This window comes from Nicotiana tomentosiformis, chromosome 4 (genome assembly GCF_000390325.3).
Source record: "Nicotiana tomentosiformis chromosome 4, ASM39032v3, whole genome shotgun sequence".
NCBI classification, from domain to species: Eukaryota; Viridiplantae; Streptophyta; class Magnoliopsida; order Solanales; family Solanaceae; genus Nicotiana; species Nicotiana tomentosiformis.
The window spans coordinates 75,287,599-75,311,403 of record NC_090815.1 but is presented as its reverse complement, the minus strand read 5'-3'; the positions used below and the strand labels follow the sequence as shown (position 1 = coordinate 75,311,403).

Sequence of the window (23,805 nt, the reverse complement as noted above, 5' to 3'; positions counted from 1 at the left end):
CTACATGTGTTAGTAATGAGACAAAAAGAGAAGTTCATATTCATGAATTTATTCACACTATTCTAGTCTCATAAGTTACAATATTATTCCTTATCGAGACTCTATATTCAATTTTAGTATTGTCTTCTTCCAGTCAAGAGAGCAGCAAGCCTATATATACAGTATTACAGTATTTTCATTACCATCGAGCTATAATCGATGGGCAGGCCCCTATTGGGCAACCTCTGATCAGATGGAAAGTTATATACCGAGCCTACTGTGGCCGAGCGCCTATGAGCGAGCCCAGCATGGCCGAGATACATAGCCTAGTATGGCCGAGCGCCTATGAGCGAGCCTACTATGGCAGAGCAGTTATATATATACCGAGCCTTATAAGGCCGTACAATTATTTTACTTACTATATTGAAGGAGTTGAGTCAGTATCAGCAGGTAAGTATATCTCCAGATCATCTTTGACTCCCAGTTACTTCCAGTTATTATATTATCAGTTCAGTTTCGATTTTCAGTTATGTTATTTCCTTACATACTCGGTACATTATTTCGTACTGACGTCCCTTTTCCGGGGACGCTGCATTTCATGCATGCAGGTTCAGATAGACAGACGAGTAGATCTCCTCAGTAGGTGTTTCTCGAGTTCAGCCTGATCGGTAAGCTCCACGCCTTTCGGAGTTGCCAGGTCTAGAGTGTTGGGTACATCTTATGTATATCTGTATATATGTTATGGGTAGGTCGGGGCCCTGTTCCGATCACAGTACATCTATCAGTAGAGGCTTGTAGGCATATCCTGTTGGTTAGTGCAGTATGTTGGGTTTGTATAAATTGGTGGTTTGTCAGCTGTAGTAGCTATGACGGCCTTGTCGGCCTAGCTTTATATTGATATTTAGTTAGTGCTAGTTTCCATTCAGTTTTATATTTTGCTTCGCAAATTGTCTTGCAAGGTGGCCCCATGGCCAAAGTATGACATTATGTGTTCAGAGTCCCTTAGTCGCAATTTGGTACGCCAGGTTAGGTGAGGCACGGGGTGCTTGTCTCGCTCCTAGGTTCGGGGCGTGACAAACTTGGTATCAGAGCAGTTCTGTCCTAGGGAGTCTACAAGCCGTGTCTAGTAGGGTCTTGTTTATAGATGTGTTGTGCACCACATTATATAAGCAAGGTCGATTCCATATGGGTGATAGTCGATAGGCTCACGAAATCAGCTCACTTCCTACCGGTCAGATCTACATATACAGCAGAAGATTATGCAAAGTTATATATTAAGGAGATAGTGCGGCTACACGGAGTACCAGTTTCTATTATATCTGACCGTGGGGCTCAGTTTACAGCACATTTTTGGAGGTCATTTCAGAGAGGTCTAGGGACTCAGGTGAATCTCAGCACAGCTTTTCATCCACAGACTGATGGACAAGCCGAGCGCACAATTTAGACGCTCGAGGATATGTTACGAGTATGTGTGTTGGATTTTAAAAGAAGTTGGGATGAACATCTACCTCTTATCGAGTTTGCATATAATAACAGTTACCACTCCAGTATCCAGATGGCTCCGTACGAGGCTTTGTATGGGCGTAAGTGCAGATCTCCTATAGGGTGGTTTGATGTTGGAGAATCTGGGTTACATGGGCCAGACCTGGTTCAGCAGGCCGTAGAGAAAGTAAAGGTTATCCGGGAGCGACTGTTGACAGCTCAGAGTCGTCAGAAGTCATATTTTGACGTGCGGCGACGAGACTTAGAGTTCAGGATTAATGACTGGGTATTCTTAAAGGTATCACCTATGAAGGGCGTGATGAGGTTTGGCAAGAAAGGAAAGCTTAGCCCACGGTATATTGGGCCTTATAGGATCATTCGGAGAGTGGGCCAACTAGCTTATGAGTTAGAGTTGCCCTCAGAATTGGAGTCTGTCCATCCGGTTTTTCACGTATCTATGCTACGGAAGTGCATTGGCGATCCTACCCGAGTGGTGCCCACGGATGATGTACAGATTACAGAGGACTTGTCATACGAGGAAATTCCAGTTGCCATCCTAGACCGACAAATCCGCAATCTACGAAATAAGGAGGTAGCTTCCGTAAAGGTTTTATGGAGGAGCAAGAATGTAGAAGAGATGACGTGGGAATCGGAGGAAGAAATGAAGTCTAAATACCCCCACCTATTTCAAAATGAAGATATGGTTCGAGATGGGACGCTACAACATAGCTCTATGTAGGCTAGCAGGTCATCAGGTAAGCTTTTATTTTTCACTTTCAATATTTATGATTTACGGTCGGTGAGGCAAATTGCTGCTATTTATAAAGATTGGCCATGTGTGGCATGCATAGTATGTTTCTGGCTACGTGCAGGTTGGTTTTAACCTAGTGTACGAAGGATACTCTGGAAAAAGTTTCCAAAGTCTCCAAGAGTAAACATTCGAGGACGAATGTTCCCAAGGGGGGAGTGATGTTACACCCTATATTTTCGTATGTAAAAATGCGTCGTAAGCAAACTAATGTAGGACAAAAAAATGAGATAATATTTAAAAGTATATAAAGTAAGTTAATCATGTTACCTCTGAGGTTACAAATATTGAAGATCATGAACAACAAGTACAAAGAGGGTTGGACAGTTCAGAAGCTAAAGCAATTAAATAAAATAATGTTTCATCGAAAGTCGACAAGTTGGGAATGTTATAACATGTACCTTTGGGGTGAGACTAGGGTGATTAACATGATAAAGATATTATGTTATGATTTATATTAGTCGTATTACATCCGTGTGTTATGTTTTTAAGTCAAGCGAGTTGTGGAACAAAAGTCGATGAAAGTCATCACAAGTTACATTCATAAGTTTTACTGAAACTTTGGGTCAAATGTAACTGCAATTTTCCCCCAATATACTTAGAGTTATGGTGTGTTCCACACATCAAATTAAAGATCTATGAGTCTATTTTCCAACGCATTAAACCATTTGTCAATACGACATCGGAGTAGAGAGATATGTGCATTTTTGCGATACTGCGCAAGCTGCTAGGTGACAAGTAGGTGTGTCACCTACTTGCTTAAATGAAAGCCCAAAAATGGGCCATTTCGGGTCGTCCAAAGAGGCCTTTTAAGGGCCTATTTTCTTCATATATTAGACTCAAAATAGAGCATAATAACCAGACATAAGCTCTGCAAAGAATCCTCCCAAAAATTTCCCACAAACCCTAATTGATTTTCTCTCCCTTTCAAGTTCCAATTGGAGGTAAAACTTAGAGTTTGAAGAACCAAGATAGGAGCTGAGTTATCCAACAAATAAGGTGAGTTTACTGCTCTCTTTCATCCATTTTTTCTTCTGTAAATTCATGGTAAGTCGTTCTATACTTGTAAGAACTCACGGGATGGTGATCGGAAGCCGTGAGTTTGAGTTATTCACTTGTAGCGGACTATTTTGTGGACTGTTTTGTGTTGCTGTTGGGCTGCGTGTTTTATTACTATTTTGTGGAGTTTTGGAGGAGGAAGGGGGTTTATAAACACCATATAAATGTAGGGTGGTTGGCTGGTCGTTCGTCATAACATTTTCGGGTCGTTTGACACTACTACGGTGGTCGTTTTGTGTACGAAGAGATTGGGGTGTGTTGGGCTGTTTTGTAGTATTTGATGGTGTATATAGGGCTGGAAAATGATGTATATATGTTGTTATTGTTCTGTCCTTGTATTGTTGGTGTTATCTTGAAGTTGGAGGAAGGGCATATTATAGGGGAGATGCTGCCCGTTTTAATACAAAATAGGTTTGTCGTTCGTTGTGCGATAGTTGTACCTTTCGTAACTTAACGATAGTATTATTATCATTCTTGTAGATTAAGGTGCGAAGAGGTGAGTTCAACTTGGTGATTGAAAAGATTGTGATAAGGTATGTTAAGGCTAAGCCTTCCTTCATTTTGGCATGATCTCGTAGCTACATGTGTTAGTAATGAGACAAAAAGAGAAGTTCATATTCATGAATTTATTCACACTATTCTAGTCTCATAAGTTACAATATTATTCCTTATCGAGACTCTATATTCAATTTTAGTATTGTCTTCTTCCAGTCAAGAGAGCAGCAAGCCTATATATACAGTATTACAGTATTTTCATTACCATCGAGCTATAATCGATGGGCAGGCCCCTATTGGGCAACCTCTGATCAGATGGAAAGTTATATACCGAGCCTACTGTGGCCGAGCGCCTATGAGCGAGCCCAGCATGGCCGAGATACATAGCCTAGTATGGCCGAGCGCCTATGAGCGAGCCTACTATGGCAGAGCAGTTATATATATACCGAGCCTTATAAGGCCGTACAATTATTTTACTTACTATATTGAAGGAGTTGAGTCAGTATCAGCAGGTAAGTATATCTCCAGATCATCTTTGACTCCCAGTTACTTCCAGTTATTATATTATCAGTTCAGTTTCGATTTTCAGTTATGTTATTTCCTTACATACTCGGTACATTATTTCGTACTGACGTCCCTTTTCCGGGGACGCTGCATTTCATGCATGCAGGTTCAGATAGACAGACGAGTAGATCTCCTCAGTAGGTGTTTCTCGAGTTCAGCCTGATCGGTAAGCTCCACGCCTTTCGGAGTTGCCAGGTCTAGAGTGTTGGGTACATCTTATGTATATCTGTATATATGTTATGGGTAGGTCGGGGCCCTGTTCCGATCACAGTACATCTATCAGTAGAGGCTTGTAGGCATATCCTGTTGGTTAGTGCAGTATGTTGGGTTTGTATAAATTGGTGGTTTGTCAGCTGTAGTAGCTATGACGGCCTTGTCGGCCTAGCTTTATATTGATATTTAGTTAGTGCTAGTTTCCATTCAGTTTTATATTTTGCTTCGCAAATTGTCTTGCAAGGTGGCCCCATGGCCAAAGTATGACATTATGTGTTCAGAGTCCCTTAGTCGCAATTTGGTACGCCAGGTTAGGTGAGGCACGGGGTGCTTGTCTCGCTCCTAGGTTCGGGGCGTGACATATATTGTCTATGTTTTCTTATGATGTATATGCGTTGATTGATCCGGGATCTACATTATCATATGTTACACCCTATGTGGCTAATAAGTTTGGTGTTGAACCTGAATTGATAAGTAAACCACTTGCGGTATCCATTCCAATAGGAGATTCTATGATTGCTAGAAGGGTATATAAAGGTTGCACATTGATGATTTGTAGTCGTCAAACCTCAGCGAATCTATTTGAGATTGAAATGGTTGATTTTGATGTGATAATGGGAATGGACTGGTTGGCATCATGTTATGCAAATGTTGATTGTCGTACGAAGATGGTTAGGTTTCAGTTTCCCAGTGAACCCATCATTGAATGGAAGGGGAACATTGCTACGTCGAAAGATAGGTCTATTTCCTATCTTAAAGCAAGGAAGATGATCTCGAAAGATTACATTTATCATCTTGTTAGTGTTAGAGATGTGGAGGCAAAGCCCCCTACTCTACAATTAGTTCCCGTCATCAATGAATTTCAAGATGTTTTCCCAGATGAACTCCCAGGCCTTCCTCCTGAAAGGGAGATTGAGTTTAGCATTGATGTGTTGCCTAACACTCGGCCGATCTCTATCCCCTCGTACAGGATGGCACCGATAGAGTTTCGAGAGTTGAAGGCGCAGTTGAAGGACTTGCTGGATAAGGGCTTCACTAGGCCTAGCACTTCTCCTTGGGGTGCGCTAGTCTTGTTCGTGCGAAAGAAAGACGGATCGTTAAGGATGTGTATTGATTATCGACAGTTATATAAGGTTACTATAAAGAACAAGTATCCACTTCCGAGGATTGATGACATGTTTGACCAACTGCAAGGTGCCAAGTATTTCTCCAAGATTGACTTACGTTCAGGATATCATCAGGTGGGGGTGAAGGAGAAGGATATTCCGAAGACGATCCTCTGAACAAGATATGGTCAGTTTGAGTTCTTGGTGATGTCGTTCGGTCTAACAAATGCCCCAGCAACTTTTATGGATCTCATGCATAGTGTATTGATGGTAGGCTATAATATCATGTTTTAGTCGATTATTACACTCTAATTTACTGCACTTTAATTGAGTTGGAGCTTTAATCGCTAGTGTCTTCTCACTAATTATGTGTTTTATGCATTGTAGGAGTGATTCCGATGTATGTAGATGTTATGTAATGAATTCAAGATATTCGGGAGCTTTGAAATCTGAGTAAAAGCCCAAGGATTAAGTCTGGATTGTGTTCATGGATCAACGGATGATAGTGGAATGAAACGAAGAATCGAGCAGGTATATTGCCCAGTGTCTAGTAAAATACACATAACCTTTCGCTCGGAACTCTGTTTGGGCTCCACAATATATCGTTGGAAAGATATTAAGAGGGCAACAACTTTCATGTTTTATGTTGCCCTATTCCCAACATAACTCCACCCACATACGCGGCCGCGCACTAGCCGTGCATTGGTTCGCATATGAGGCAGAACAGGGTGAAAAGTGCGCAGCCAATAGTGCGGGCACACTTCCAAGTGCGCGGCCGCGCACGTCCTGTCCGGAAAAAAGTGTCCTATTTCTCATAGGAGGAGGTGTATTTGTTTGGGCCCGACCCTACTTGGTATATATACATGAAAAATGGTATTTTGAGGACATTTGACAAAATTTAGACCTAAGGAAGCTAAAGAGAAGAGGGAGAAGCAAGAGAACAAGGATTTCACCATTCATCCTCACTCAGGACAAGGGTTTGGATGTTTTATGCTTTTCTTTAACTTAAACTTAATTGTGATGAATTTCTCCATATCCATGGAGTAATTCTTCCATAGGGATTGATGGATTTGGTATTTTGAGAATTGTTTGTGGATATTAACTCTAGTTTTTATGTATTGAATTGTTTGGGGTATTTTTATTGTTGCATATATATTCACATGTTTATGTAATCGAAAGAGGCATAATTTTTTATGTTTTGCATTATCTTATTGGTTGAATTCATTGATTCTTGTTAGTAATCGAAAGAGGCTAGTTGAATTAATGTTTATACCTAGTTAGGAGGATAATCGAAAGAGGTTCTCCTAAGGATCAATCCACTACGAATTCTTACATATCTTCACCAAGCTTAACTTAGTTCATATCGTAAGGTTGAGACTTAATCGAGAGAGGAGTTTCTACTGAATGTTTGAACATAATAGAGTGAATTCGAGAGACTCACTTGAACCTTAGAAGTGAATCAACTAGAGTTAATTCCCGAACAAGTATCTTACACCTATCCAATCAACCCCTATTTTCTCCCATTGATATCGCTTTGCTTACTTTTGTTGCGATTGTCATTAGCCAATAGTTTAGACTTTTAGTTAATTTTAGTTTTAATCACACAAATCTAAATTGGCGATCATCTTGGATAGAAATTAAACTAGAAGCTACGAAAACACTGTTTAAATCCAATCCCTATGGATACGATATTTTCTATACTATATTCGACTAGCGAGCATAATTTTGTGTTGTATTTTTTGATCGTCAAATTTTGGCATCGTTGCCAGGGATTAGCAATCAATAGTGTTGGAAATAGTTTATAGTGCTAATTCAGGAAATTTTCTTTTTATTTTGTATTTTTTCTTTTTACGTTTGGTGTTCCTTGACTATGTGCAGGCTGCAGGTTAGATTGGTGCATGACCCGATCTTCTGGGAAGGAATTGCTACCATACGAGCCAGAAATTGAAAAGAAACTATGATAGCTGAGGAAAGAAATAAATCTCCCGGCGAATACAGAGAAGGTTGGGCAATCCTTAACCAAAGAAGTTATGGTGGGAGATGAGGATAATGTTGATTTGGCTATAAGAGAGGCAGCCCAGCAAAGAGAAAAAGTTGCACGAGATGCGGAGGAGACAGCTCTTCGAAATGCACAACTTGTCTATGAGGAGGAGAGGGCTCGAAGAATTGCACAGAATCGACCTGTGGGTGCATACCAATTCGGAAATATAGCTCCCGGTGTCGGAAGACCACTTGGTGATTATGCTAGACCGGTCTACAACCAAGGCTTATCGAGTATGAGAATACCTCCTATTGCAGCTAATAATTTTGAGTTAAATCAGGGGTTACTTCAAACCCTCCAAAACAGTTGTATTTTTAGAGAAAAGATGAACGAAGATCCAAACAATCATCTGATGGACTTCGAGGAGATTATGAACACCTTCTAATATAATGGTGTGTCACAAGATGCAGTCTACTTAAGGGCATTCCCCCTCACTCTCAAAGATGATGCAAAGCACTTGCTTCTAAGCTTGCTTAATAGATTGATTAGAACATAGGATGAGATTACCAGAAAATTTCTTGACAAACATTTCTCATCGGCTAAGACGGGAAAGTTTAGAAGGGAAATCCACAACTTCTGCTAGAATGAGACAGAAACGGTGTTTGAAGCTTGGGAGAGGTTCAAAGAAATAGTGCGTAAGTGAGTCAGCATAGTGGAATAGAATTCTGGATGCAACTATAGGATTTTTGGGATGGATTGATACCAACTTCACGTAGAATATTGAGCAACGCAGCTGGAGGTCCATTGATGAAAAAGACTCCAGAGGAGATAGTCACTATTCTAGATGCGTTGTCTGAGGATGCAAATAAGTGGCCCTCTGAAGTTGCTGAAAGAAGAAGAACGACTGGTGTTCACCAAGTTGACGCTAACACATCTGTGCAGGTACAGCTTGATGCCATGGCAAAGGAAATAAGGAATTTAACTTTAGCTTCAATACACAGTGACCCTCCTGCAGTATGTGACATATGTGAAAGAGGATACCCTACTCATGAGTGTCAAGCCTCGATCGAGGAAGTTAATATTGTTGATAATTACAACTTCAATGCAATGGGTCAGAAGCACCCCAGTTTTTCATGGAGTTCACCCGGGGGTACAGCAAATGCATGGCAACAAAATAACTCCAGATTTCAAGGAGCTCCTGGTTTTGTGAATCAGCAGAGGCTGCAGTTTTAGCCTCAACAGCCAATTCAGTCTAAGTTAAAAGATCTGATGAAGTCATTCATTGTCAAGACAGATGAGAGATTAGATGCTCATGGTGCAGCTATTAAAGAACTTGGGCAGGCTTGCGAAGTTTGGAGATACAAGTGGGACAAATTGCAACTATATTATCCGAGAGAATCCCAGGTACTCTGCCAGCTAATACTGAAAAGAATTCCAAAGAAACGGTAAATGTTGTGACCTTGAGAAGCAGACAAGTGTTGAAATATCCCACTCCAATTCAAAAAGAAGTTGCGCCTCAAAAAGAAAGTGGGAAGGAGCTGAAAATTGAAGCTGATGATAAAAAGACTGAGAAGAAGAAAGGCAAGAAGGGAGCTGGAAAAAAAAAAAGAAAAAGGAGGAAACTTCAAGAAGGTAGGAATCCAATGAAGAGAGAAAGCACCTTTACCTTTTCTCCAAAAGCTCTATAGAGAAAAGCTGGATAAGCAATTTGAGAGATTTTGAGACATGTTAATGTTAATTTGCCATTCACGGAAGTTCTCTCACAAATGCCAACTTACGCAAAGTTATTGAAGGAGATCTTTACAAAGAAGAGGAAGATAGAAGAGACCTCAGTGGTCAAACTTACAGAGCATTGCAGTGCAATATTGCAAAACAAACTCCCACAAAAGTGTGGAGATCCATAGAGTTTTACGATACCTTGCTCTTTAGGCACTCTTAACTTTGATAAATCTTTATGTGACTCTGGTGCCTCAATTAATCTAATGCCATTGTCTATTTACAGGAAACTGGAGAAGGAGATTGGAGAGATAAGGTCGGTGCCAATATATTTGCAGCTGGCAGACCAAACGACTATAACATCCGAGGGGATAGTAGAAGATGTTTTGGTGCGGGTGGATAAGTTCGTATTTCCTATAGATTTCATAGTGGTGAATATGGAGGAGAACAAGTAGGTCCCCCCTCATCCTAGGAAGACCTTTTTTAGCAATAGGTAGAGCTATACTGGATATACATGATAGAAAACTCATGGTTAGAGTGGGTGAGGAGACAGTGACTTTTGAGATGAATGTAGCAACTGGAGTGAAAAGGAAGAAGCCAGCTGCAAATGTTGAGTGGAAACTGAAGAGTTCAAAAGAGAAGGATCCAGTGATTTAGAAAGATAAGTGCGGGGTGTACCCCAAGAAGGCTGAGAAGAAGCTGTCAGCATGAATGTGTGCACTAGTTCGGGCACGTGGAATGGAGCCCGATTTCGACTCAGACCCCGACTGAAAATTCAAGGAAGTTTCCTTTACCTTATGCTTTTTAATTGTGTGTCATAGGGACATGACACAACTTAAAGTGTGGGGTAGGGGGTATTTGTATGTTGTATGTATATGTATTTTAGTTTTTGTTAATTTTAGTAGTTAGAGATAGAAAAAATTGAAAAAAAACAAAAAACTTTAAATTTTTTGATTTTTCCCGACGATGTATATCATTTGACGGGGTTCTTGAGGGAATTAAGTTGAAAGAAAAAGACAAAAAGATTTTCTTTTGTAGTTAGTGTATTAATTCCTCCTTGGTTTTTCTTTGTGTCGCGGTTCTTTTCCAAGGGTTTTGTTTGAATCGGGTGTAGTCAGATTTTTGTTTTTAGAAGTAGGAAAACCTTGTGCTATGATTTGAAATGGATGCAATATCTCTTGACTTGATCATACCTTGAGAATAATGAATGCTTTAGTTGTGACGCTTAGGCTCAGTTTTTGACTCTTGTATAAGTGCCTTAAATTGTATAATCTTAACTTTGCTTAACTGCTTTGACAATCTTAAGTGAGTTATGTGCCATGTGTGTGTGAGGTTTGGTGTATTTTGTGCCTTGTATTTGATGTCTAGAACTTGCCTCGTGTGTTTGCAAAGCAAAATAGTAGTTTTGTTCAGTCTTGGAAGTGATATAGGCATTTCTTTGTTGAGCTAGCTATATAGTTTACCCACCAACTTGTTATGTATCATAGTTAACCCTGTTGAGCCTGTAATCTTATTTCTTTGGCAATCACATTACAAGCCTTACCCATTTGTTTGAATTGACCATTTATTTGAACCATTTACCTCTCTTGAGCACTTGAAATTGTATGAACTTTGTAAAAGTTGAAGTGTGGGGTGGTTGGTTTGGCTTTTGAGTGGAACTATTGAAATAAGGAAGAAGGTGCACTGAATTGAAAAGGTAAGATCCACTTGAATTGAAAAATAAAAATAAAAATTTATGTAGTTGTATGTTTGTGAAAATTGATCTTTGATAAGTGGTAACTCTTGATGTAATTGTGCTTAAAGAAGTTGGGAGTTAATGTATATTGATGTTAAGGTGGAGTATTGGTTTGACATAAGTGTGGGGTTTTGAATGAAATGGTATGTATTAAAGTGCTTAGGGAGGTATAGTCACTCTTATATCCAAATATATCCTACCCGTCCCGCAGCCTACATTACAACCAATTAAAGTCCTACTTGATCCTTGACTGAATGAGCTCAATTAGTAGAGTAGTACACTACGGGCAAGCTTATGGTTCATCTTTTGTGGCATATGAATGTTATTTCTGAGAGTGAGTGAATTCTTTCTATCTTGAGTCCTGATTGTTCTTAATTTTCATTGTGTGTAGAACTACTCTCTTTTGTTGAGTGAGGGCACTTGATTCATGAAGGAAAGGTAATGTCGTTGACCTCTATGTTAGAGTAAGTGAGTAAGTTGTGAATAATGCGTGGTGCATGTGAGTCAATTCTTGAGGTGAAGATGTTACATTATTGTGCTTAGCCTATTTTAAATATTCTTGGTATGATGAGCTATGATAATTGTTTAAAAAAGGTCGTATCATTATGAAGTGTAGTTTGATTGCTCGAGGACGAGCAATGGTTTAAGTATGGGGTGTTGATGGAAGGTGATAATCTCATGTTTTATCGATTATTACACTCTAATTTACTGCACTTTAATTGAGTTGGAGCTTTAATCGCTAGTGTTTTGCACTAATTGTGTGTTTTATGCCTTGTATGAGTGATTCTGATCTATGTAGATATTATGGAATGAATTCAAGCTATTTGGGATCTTTGAAGTTTGAGTAAAAGCCCAAGGATTAAGTCGGGATCGTGTTCGGGGATCAACGGATGATAGTGGAACGAAACGAAGAATCGAGCAGGTATATTGTGCAGTGTCTAGAAACATGTACATAACCTTTCGCTCGGAACTCTGTTTGGGCTCTACAATATATCATTGGAAATCTATTTAACAGGGCTACAACTTTCATGTTTTATGTTGTCTCACATTCCCAGCATAACGCCACCCACGTGCGCGGTCGCGCACTTGCCATGCATTGGACGCGCATATGAGGCAGATAAGGGTGAAAAGTGCGCGGCCAAGTGCGTGGGCACACTTCCAAGTGGGCAGCCGTGCACGTCCTGTCCGAAAAAAAGTATCCTATTTCGCATATGAGAAGGTGTATTTGTTTGGGCCCGACCCTACTTGGTATATATACATGAAAAAATGGTATTTTGAGGACTTTTGACAGAATTTACACCTAAGGAAGCTAAAGAGAAGAGGGAGAATCAAGAGCACAAGGATTTTACCATTCATCCTCACTCAAGACAAGGGTTTGGATGTTTTATGTTTTCCTTTGACTTAAACTTAATTGTGATGATTTTCTCCATATCCATGGAGTAATTCTTCCTTAGGGATTGATGGATTTGGTATTTTGAGAATTGTTTGTGGATATTAACTCTAGTTTTTATGTATTGAATTATTTTGGGTATTTTTATTGTTGCATATATATTCACATGTTTATGTAATCGAAAGAGTCATAATTTGTGATGTTTTGCATTATCTTATTGGTTGAATTCATTAATTCTTGTTAGTAATCGAAAGAGACTAGTTGAATTAATGTTTAGATCTAGTTAGAAGGATAATCAAAAGAGGTTCTCCTCAGGATCAATCCACTACGAATTCTTGCATATCTTCACCAAGCTTAACTTAGTTCATATCGTAAGGTTGAGACTTAATTGAGAGAGGAGTTTCTACTGAATATTTGAACAAAATAGAGTGAATTCGAGAGTTTCACTTGAACCGTAGAAGTGAATAGACTAGACTTAATTCCCGAACAAGTATCTTACACCTATTCAATCAACCCCTATTTTCTCCCATTGATATTGTCTTTGCTTACTTTTGTGGCGATTTTCATTAGCCAATAGTTTATACTTTTAGTTAATTTTAGTTTTAATCACACAAATCTAAATTGGCGATCATCTTGAATAGCAATTAAACTAGAGGCTATGAAAACACTGTTTAAATCCAATCCATGTAGATACGATATTTTCTATACTATATTCGACTAGCAAGCATAATTGTGAGTTGTGTTTTTAGCTCGTCATGTATTCAGACCCTATCTTGATGTGTTCTTGATCCTATTCATTGATGACATTCTTGTGTATTCTCGTTCGGAGGTGGAACATGTGGGCCACTTGTAGATAGTATTACAGACCCTTCAGGATCGTAAGGTATATGCTAAGCTCTCTAAATGTGAATTCTGGCTGAACTCAGTAGCATTCCTTGGCCATGTGATATCTGGCGAGTGTATTAGTGTCGGCACTCAGAAGATCGATGCAGTGAAGAATGGGCCGAGACCTACAACGCCATCAGAAGTCCTTATCTTCCTGGGGCTAGAAGGATATTATAGGCGATTTATATAAGGGTTTTCCTCTATATCAGCACCATTGACTAAGTTAACACAGAAAGATACCAAGTTCCGGTGGTCTGACGCTTGTGAACATAGTTTTCAGGAGCTGAAGAATCAATTGACATCCGCAAAAATGCTCACTCTCCCAAAAGGAACAAAAGGTTATGTGGTATATTGTGATGCCTCGGGTATAGGTTTGGGGTGCGTATTGATTCAACGTGGGAAGGTGATTGCTTATGCATCAAGACAATTGAAGAAACATAAAAAGAATTACCCGACTCATGATTTGGAATTGGCTGAAGTAATATATGCTTTGAAGATATGGCGGCACTGCTTATATGGCATTCATGTTGACATCTACACAGATCACAAGAGTTTATAATAAATCTTCAAGCAGAAGGAGTTGAATTTGGGGCAGTGTAGGTGGCTTCAAGCAGAAGGAGTTGAATTTGAGGCAGCCTAGGTGGCTTGAATTACTGAAAGACTACAATGTTGAGATATTGTACCATCCCGGTAAAGCCAATATTGTGGTAGACGCTCTCAGTCATAAGTCAATGGGAAGCTTAGTACACATTGAGGCAGGCAGAAGAGGGTTGACTAAAGAGCTTCATCAGCTGGCCAAAATGAGAATCAGATTGTTAGTCTCTGATGACGGAGGTGTTACTGTACAGAATACGGCAGAATCGTCTTTGGTAGCCGAGGTAAAAGCATGACAATATGAAGACCCTGACTTAGTACAATTGAGAGGGGGCATTCGGCAATATAAGATTACGGCTTTCGAGATCGAAGAAGATGGGGCAGTAAGATACCAGGGCCAATTATGTGTGCCTAATGTGGCAGGGCTGCGAGAAAGGATTATGATTGAGATTCATCAGTCCTGATATTCCATCCATCCCGGATCGACAAAGATGTATCATGACATTAAGGAGCTATATTGGTGGGACAACATGAAGAAGGTTATTGCAAAATTTGTAGCCCAGTGTCTTAATTGTCAACAAGTAAAGATCGAGCATCAGAAACCCGGTGGACTAATTCAGAATATAGATATTGTGACATGGAAATGGGAGGAGATCAATATGGACTTTATTATTGGATTATCTCGCTCTTATCATAAGTTTGACTCCATCTGGGTGATAGTTGATCGACTTACAAAATATGCCCATTTTCTGCCAGTTAAGACAACTGACACGGCTGAAGATTATGTGAGGCTATATATCAAGGAGATTGTTAGGCTTCATGGTGTGCCGATATCTATTATATCAGACCGAGGATCTCAGTTTACGGCTAACTTTTGGAGGTCGTTTCAGAAGGATTTAGACACACAAGTAAATCTCAGCACTGCATTCCATCCGCAGACAGGCTAAACGTACCATTCACACACTCGAAGATATGCTACGAGCATGTGTTCTAGATTTCAAGGGTAATTGGGATGACCATATGTCACTCATAGAATTTGCCTACAATAATAACTACCATTCCAGTATTAATGTTACGACCCAAACCAGAGGGCTATGACTGGCACCCGGTGCGTACTCAACCGAGCGCCACATACTTTATCCTTCTTCACTATAAGACTTGACATGGGCCATTAAAGACCAAATCGATATATATATATATATATATATATATATATATATATATATATATATATATATATATATATATATATATATTGTGTGTGTGTGTGAGAGAAAGAGAGAGAGAGTGTGTGTGTGTGTGTGTATGTGTGTGTGTGTAACGATATTATAACTTAACTCACATAACTAACTTAAAATGCATTTACATAGATACATGGGGGCCGGCAAAGCCGTCATGATGGACTGACATGTCATAACTAGAACTATACACAGGATACTATCTGCAAAGCCTCTATGGAAATGTGATCATAGTATATAAGTCGTGACAGGGCCCAACGTTCCCATAAAATAAAATAACATATATAGAACCCTAACTCGGTAATACTCCAGGGACATTAGTATAAAGACTGTACCGAGTATGTAAGGCAGAAATGAAATAAAACAATAAGATATTATCACTGGGAGTGATAAGAGTCAACCTGTAACCTCTGACTTGCCGCTGAGGGCCATAACATATATAATAAGTCCAATCTCGTATATATAAATATAATTACAATATCATAGTTCTGATTACATCATTTTCGTGACGTAAAATGCCCAACTGATCAGTGATAACTGCCCGACCGGCCGTAGCTCAGTGGTAAATATGTTCCTGCCCAATCGGTGGTAACTAATGATACATAACGGCAAAATTGGCCGTAGCTCGATGGGAAATACGTGTCTGCCCAACCGGTGGTAACTGACGATACATAACTGCCTAACTGGTGGTAACAGCCCAACCGGCCATAACTCGATGGTAAATACGTGGCTGCCCAACCTGTGGTAACTAACGATACATAACTGCCAACCCACTACTAACTGCCCGACTAATGGAAGTAACAAATATGTATTCTAATCCTTATTTATAATTAACCCCTTAGAGTACCTATCTCAGAAAGGACAACTAACAATCTCAATTACCTTAGGGCTACCTCGTATGCTATTACGTCTAATAGAGATCTAAAAGTTTGGAATAGATTCAACTTAAGGAACACAACTATCAACAAGCTGACTCACCTACTCTTTACTATACATATGCACTTACGCAATAGATCAAATGAAGGACTATGGAACTTAAGAACAAATTTGTACTCATTGAGCTCTCAATCCAACTATTTACAACACAATCAACAATAGAACAACCATCAACTATAAGAGTGGAATATATATAACAATTATGTTTTTTTTAACCTCGCTAGTCAAGTACGCTTTCTATTGAGTCATGCCAATTGAGTGGAGGGATAGACGTTACATACCATTAGTGTCGACTTTATCGAAGGTGATGAACTTGGCCTCCTTCACACATAATCTCAATAAGTGAAAAAAAATCAGATCCTTTAATTAGTCACACCAGTAGATAATTTCACTTCTTAAACAAAAAGGATATCTTCGTTGGTGCCATTTTTGGTTCATTTCAACATATACTTTCTAAAGTATATTTACTAGTTAAAGAAGATTCTCACATTCAAGTTGTTTCCCCTTCTTAGCATATCTGTACGTTTTTTGTGTCTTAGTAGTAGTGTAAAGTACATATGTAAGGCCTATTTTCCACCTATTTTAATTATTCTTTGGAGTGAATGAGTCATAGGAAGTGATATTAATATACATTCACGTATATGACACCTTTACCAAGTATATTTCCCTTATCCATACCATTGATAAGAATATCCATTTATTAGGTGGGACCTACTTAGCAATAAAAACAAATTAGATTCTCTATCCCCCTTAATCATTTTCCTTCCATGGTAAGTGTAAATAAATAGCAAATCCATGTAGAGTAATAAAATTGGTAATTAAAAGTCCTTGTCTCATACTTCAAAAATTATTTGATATTTTCCCAAGTCATTATCAATAGTCAAAAGTGATTTTCTATATCACGTATAATATAATTTAATTTCATACAATCCGTATAACTTGTTCCTCATTCCGAACTTCAACGAAACTCATTTTTCTTGACTCGTTTAACCTCTAATTCTCATATCACTTACTAAACATGATAGTAGACCCTTATAACCTTTAGGATTAACATAATTAGATCGCCTATAACCTCAAAGATAATCTCATTCCCGAGCTTACGTCAATTAACTTACGACAAAATTAACATTTGAAAGCGCAGGATGTAACATCCTTCCCTCCTTAGGGACATTCGTCCTCGAATGTTAACTCTTAGCTACTTGCGAAAATTTTGCCAGAGTCTCCTCTATAAACTGAACTAAAATCCAACCTATACGAAGCCAGAAAACATAATACAAATGCCTCAAAGGGCCACAACATGCAATAGTAACTCTTGGTCACACACGACTAGTAAATATACCTGTACTAACATCGGTTGGCTGCTCCTGATCCTGATGCCTAGTCAAAGCATATATGCAGTTCTGACTATTGCCGGAGCCAGATGCTCCGCCCTTGCCTCTACCTCTACTGGCCGATGGCTGAGGGCCTTTCTCTATGGGACGTACTAAAGAGGAGGCTGCTACAGATCCGGTAGGCTGAGTTATCCCACTTCTGTCCATCGGACAATCTCCCAAATAATGACTGGTGTCTCCACAGGTATAGTATACATTAAATCCCTGACGACATCATCTAGAATGGGCTCTACCGCATTGACTGCACCGCAGAAGAGGCACCCTCATATGTGTTGCATCCCTCTGATTCTGAAAACCCGAAGCCCTCAAACCCTGACCGAATTCAGAATAAACAGATTCCTCATAACGCATCCTCTGCAACTGTGAAGGGGCGCTATCAACAGAATATGGTGGCCTAGGACGTCCCCGAGAATCCTCAAGTTGGCTACTAGACCTAGCCCTCTTACACTGACCCTCATCACGATGCTCGTATTGTTTTTGTTTTCGATCCTCCAAATTCTGAGCATAAGACTGGATGCGGGAAATATCCATACTATCAAGCAGAGTAGCCGTGGAATCAAACTAGAGACTATACTCCCGCACACTCATATTCCCATGTATAAGTGCCAAGAACCTGTCTACCCTCACCTGACGAATCTCTGTCGGCAAGTAATGATGCAAGAAAGCCTTTGAGAACTCTTCCCATACCATTGGACGTGCATTTGTCCCTCTGGACAATTCCGAAGTCTCTTAACACCGAAGCACAACATCCCGTAATCGATAAGAGGCCAACTCTACTGACTCAGTCTCTGAAGCATGCATCACCCTTAAAGTCCTCTGCATCCTATCAATAAAGTTCTGTGGGTCCTCATAATTGTCAGATCCAGTAAACACTGGAGGGTCAGAGTTGATGAAGTCTCGAATTCTCGCGCTAATAGCCATGTCGACATAACCAACACATGTACCTACCTGGCGCTGAGCGTGAGCGGCTACCAATCTAGTCAAAAATCGTACTACACTCCGCATATCCATATCCTCATCATGAGCAATAAGTGGAGGAACTGGTGGTACGGGGTTCCTCATCATCTCCTCGGGTGCTGGCTGAGTCGTAAAACTATGTGAGGGTGTCACTTCCCCTCGAGGCCTCACTCTAGCCCTCACTAGCCTCGGGTGCTCTAATCATGCCCTCATCGGCCACTGCTTTACCCTTCTGACTAGTTGTAGCTTTCCTGGTCACAGGCATCACTGTATATAAAACAAGTCAAAGGTCAAGGATTTTATTCCTTATGACTTTGCTCTACTGCAAGATCCAATATCACGAAAGAAGGGTAACCAGTCCCTAAATACCCTGTAGTTTCCTATTTATATAACGCGGTGCACAACAAATTTATAAACAAGACTCTACTAGACACGGATTGCAGACATCCCTAGGACAGACCTTCTCTGATACCAATCTTGACACGACCCAAACCAGAAGGCTATGACTGGCACCCGGTGCGTACTTAACCGAGCGCCACGTACTTTATACTTCTTCACTATAAGACTTTCCACGTGCCATTAGAGGCCAAATCGATATAAATATGTGTAACTATATTATAACTTAACTCACATAACTAAATCAAAAAGCATTTACATAGATACATGGGGGCTGGCAAAGCCGTCATAATGGTCTGACATGTCATAACTAGAACTATACACAGGATATTGTCTGCAAAGCCTCTATGGAAACGTGATCATAGTATATAATTTGGGAAAGGGCCCTGACGTTCCCATGAAACAAAATACCATATATAGAACCCTAACTCGACAATATTCCAAGAAGAATTGGACCTCACCAACCAAAATATGATATCCGGAGGTAGCCTACAATAGAGGATCCTCTCCTCGTCTATCTATACCTATGTGGAATTAAAACAGCGCCCGAGGAAAAAGGGACGTCAGTACGAAGAATATACCGAGTATGTAAGGCAGAAATGAAACATAATAATAAGATACTATCACTGGGAGGGATAAGAGTCAACCTGTAACCTCTGACTTTCCGCTGAGGGCCTTAACATATATAATAAGTCCAATCTCGTATATATAAATATAACTACAATATCATAGTTCTGATTACATCATTCTCATGACGTTAACTGCCAAAGTGATCACTGGAAACTGCCCGACCGACCGTAGCTCAGTGGTAAATATGTTCCTGCCCAACCGATGGTACCCAACCGGTGGTAACTGCCCAACCGGTGGTAACAGCCCAACTAGCCGTAGCTCGATGGTAAATATATGTCTGCCCAACCGGTGGTAACTGACGATACATAACTTCCCAACCGACCGTAGCTTGGTGGTAAATACGTGTCTGCCCAACCGGTGGTAACTAACGATACATAACTGCCCAACCGGTGGTAACTGCCCGACTAGTGAATACATGCCACTAATAGAAGTAACAAATATGTATTCTAATCCTTATTTACAATTACCCTCTTGGAGTACCTATCTCAGAAAGGACAACTAACAATCCCAATTACCTTAGGGCTACCTCGTATGCTATTACATATGGAATAGATTCAACTTAAGGAACACAACTATCAACAAGCTGACTCGCCTACTCTTTACTATACATATACACTTATGCAATAGATCAAATGAAGGACTATGGAACTTAAGAACAAATTTGTACTTATTTAGCTCTCAATCTAACTATTTACAACACAATCAACAATAGAACAACCATCGACTATAAGAGTGGAATATCTATAACAATTATGCTTTTTTTAACCTTGCTAGTCAAGTACGCTTTCTATTTAGTCATGCTAATTGAAAGGAGGGTTAGCCTTTACATACCTTTAGTGTCGACTTTATCGAAGGCGATGTACTTGGCCTCCTTCGCACGTAATCTCAATAAGTGAAAAAAATAAGATCCTTTAATTAGTCACACCAGTAGATAATTTCACTTCTTAAACAAAAAGGATATCTTCGTTGCTGCCATTTTGGATTCATTGCAACATATACTTTCTAAAGGAAATTTACTAGTTAAAGAAGATTCTCACTTTCAAGTTGTTTCCCCTTCTTAGGATATATGTACGTCTTTTTGTGTCTTAGTAATAGTGTAAAGTACATGTAAGGCCTACTTTCCACCTAATTTAATAATTCTCTAGAGTGAATGAGTCATAGGAACTAATACTAATATACATACATGTATATAGCACCTTTACCAAGTATCTTTTCCTTATCCATACCATTGATTAGAATATCCATTTATTAGGTGGGACCTACTTAGAAATAAAAACAAATTAGATTCCCTATCCCCCTTAATCCTTTTTCTTCCATGGTAAGTGTAAATAAATAGCAAATCCATGTATAGTAATAAAACTGGGAATGAAAAGTCCTTGTCTCATACTTCAAAAATTATTTAATAATTTCCCAAGTCATTATCAATACTCAAAAGTGATTTTCTATATCACGCATCATATAATTTATTTTCATACGGTGCGTATAACTTGTTCCCCGTTCCGAACTTCAACGAAACTCATTTTTCTTCACTCGTTTAACCTCTAATTCTCATATCACTTACTAAACATGGTATAGACCCTTGTAACCTTTAGCATTAACATAATTTGATTGCCTATAACCTCAAAGATAATCTCATTCCCGAGCTTACATCGATTAACTTAGGACGAAACTTAATGTTCAAAAATACGGGATGTAATAATTAAAATGGCCTCGTACGAAGCGTTGTACAGGAGGAGATGTAGATCACCAGTGGGATGGTTCGAAGTCGGTGAAACTGAATTATATGGGCTAGATTTGGTTCACCAAGCCATTGAGAAGGTGAATGTGATACAAGAATGACTGAGGGCGGCGCAAAGCAGGAAAAAGTCTTATTCTGATGTCCGATGTCGTGATCTGGAGTTTGAGGTTGGTGATTGGGTTTTCCTGAGGATTTCACCGATGAAGGGTTTTATGCGTTTTGGGAAGAAGGGTAAGCTGAGTCTGCGGTATATTGGGTCGTACAAGATTCTTCGATGAATTGGACAGCTTGCTTATGAGTTAGAATTGCCATCCGAATTGGAATTTGTCCACCCGGTATTCCATGTATCTATGCTGAGAAAATGTATTGGGGACCCTTCTCGGGTTATCCCTATCAAAGATGTACAAGTTATGGAGGATCTATCATATGAAGATGTTCCAGTGGCTATATTAGATCGACAAATCCGCAAGCTGAGAACAAAGGATGTAGCTTCCGTCAAAGTATTGTGGGAGAACAACAATACGGAAGAAATGACATGGGAAGCGGAAGAGGAGATGAAGTCTAAATACCCTTGCCTATTCCAGATTGAAGATAACAAGGATGTCGGGGGAACACAGGACGCAATGGAAGCTGAAACGGCTCTATGAGGTAAACAATTACATATCCATGATATTTTGTATAGCCTTTTGAGGCCGTAGGTTTGGTTTAACTACTTGCAAGTTTGGATAGTTTTCAATTTATAGGGGAAACTCGACTGGAAATCTTTGTTAGAATCCATGATGAGTTAGACTCCCCATAAACCCTTACATTCGAGGACGAATATTCCTAAGGGGGGGAGAGTGTTACAACCCATATTCGTGTACATTAAATCACGCCATACGTTAGTCGATGTAAATTTGAGAAGAGATTATTTTTGAGATGATAAGAAGTTAATCGTATTGGTATAAAATGATACAAGGGTGTATAAGAGTGGTTAATAAGTATTAGAAGTTAGAAGTAAAACGAATCAAGGATGTTGTAACCCGTATATTTGGGTAAAACTAGAGGTGCTTAATATAATAAGGAAGTCTTTTTTTAAGGTATTTAAATCATATAATATTCGTATCATAAGTCTTGAAGTCAAGCAACTTGTTGAACAAAAGTCGACGAAAGTCGTCACAACTTACGTTCATAAGTTTTAATAAATTTTAGGTCAAATGTCAATGATATTTTCTATCAATGTACTTAGATTTATGGGGTGATATACCCACAACATTTAAGATATATAAGTTTAGTTTTCAACGCATTAAACCAATCATTGATACGACATCGGAGAAGAGGGATATTCGCATTTTCGTGAGACTGCGCAACATCTCGGTTGGGACCCACTTGAGACGGCCAAAAAACCTTACTTCTTTTAAAAGATGTTTCGGCCTCATTTCGGGTCATTTATCACCCAAATTTTGTCCAAAAGCTCTCCAAAACCCTCTCTAACATATCTCAAGATCCCAAGAACCAAACTCAAGAGAAATCAACTCAAATCATCATAAAAAGTGTTAAAGACTACAAGAGAATGCTTCTATGATGTTGTGGAGTGATTGAGGCCTATTGTGAGCTAAGTTTAGATGGGGTTTCAAGTTGTATCTTGTGTCTAAGGTATGTATAATATCTTATTTATTGTGCCTAAGGTTAATCTTGGATTGATTGTGTTGCCTGAGTGAAAAAACATACGATAGCACTTGAAAGAACATGGGATATGGTTATCTTTTTGGTTGGACTGTTTTGTGGCTAAATATATGATATGTGGTGGCTGGAAATTATAAAAATTAATTTGATAATGTTGTGGATGTTGTTGGTAAGCCTTTCTAGGTGTTAACTAAGTTGATTGAAGAAGAAAACATGTAAAACAAGTGATTGACGATAAAAGTTAAGGTGCTAGGCGTATAGGGCTATTTTGGAAGGCATTTTTTGGATGTTTTGAACTAGGAATCATATAATACATATAAGTATGATGCTCTAAAGGTTTTAAACTAATTTATGGAATAAGAGTTGGATTCAGTTTATATTTTGGTATTAGTAAAAATGAGTTTGCCGCTCAATATGATTGTTAAGATAATCGGAGAAGCTCATATTGGATTATATTGTTGTTGTTACTATTGTTGGGATGTTTGGTGATTGTTTTAACTTGTAGGAAGTCATATAAATAGGGGAGGTGTTGTCTGTTTCATCGTAAGATTGGTTGCGGTTGATATATACTAGTTACGACACTTAAACGATAACGATAGTATCATTTCTCTTATTGTAGACTAAGGAGCCGTGAGATTTACATAGCTTGAGGTTGGGCAGTATATACAAGGTATGTGAGGCTATCCCTTTCCTTCTTTTTCACAACTCCAATAGTACATAGTTTAACGAACGATCTTCCAAAGATACTCTACTCTTAGAAGCTAGCAGTACTTACATTATTTCCCTACTTATGGATCGATTGATGTTGATGTTGCTTCTCTTATTCTTATGCTATCAATGTTGTTGG

General features: G+C 39.2%; 2 protein-coding genes across 2 annotated transcripts; both read left to right on the top strand.

The window, feature by feature from the left end:
* Window positions 1-7,736: 7,736 nt before the first annotated feature.
* LOC138909956 (uncharacterized) lies at window positions 7,737-10,060 on the top strand. Its single transcript, XM_070201173.1, has 6 exons — window positions 7,737-7,958; window positions 8,429-8,888; window positions 9,029-9,319; window positions 9,443-9,575; window positions 9,690-9,854; window positions 9,940-10,060. The coding sequence occupies exons 1-6, from the start codon at window positions 7,737-7,739 to the stop codon at window positions 10,058-10,060; spliced, it is 1,392 nt and encodes a 463-aa protein (XP_070057274.1).
* Window positions 10,061-21,259: 11,199 nt separating this feature from the next.
* On the top strand, window positions 21,260-21,940 carry LOC138909955 (uncharacterized). The gene is made up of 2 exons (XM_070201172.1): window positions 21,260-21,373; window positions 21,581-21,940. Exons 1-2 carry the CDS (start codon window positions 21,260-21,262, stop codon window positions 21,938-21,940), a joined length of 474 nt encoding a protein of 157 aa, XP_070057273.1.
* The last annotated feature ends 1,865 nt before the right edge of the window (window positions 21,941-23,805 follow it).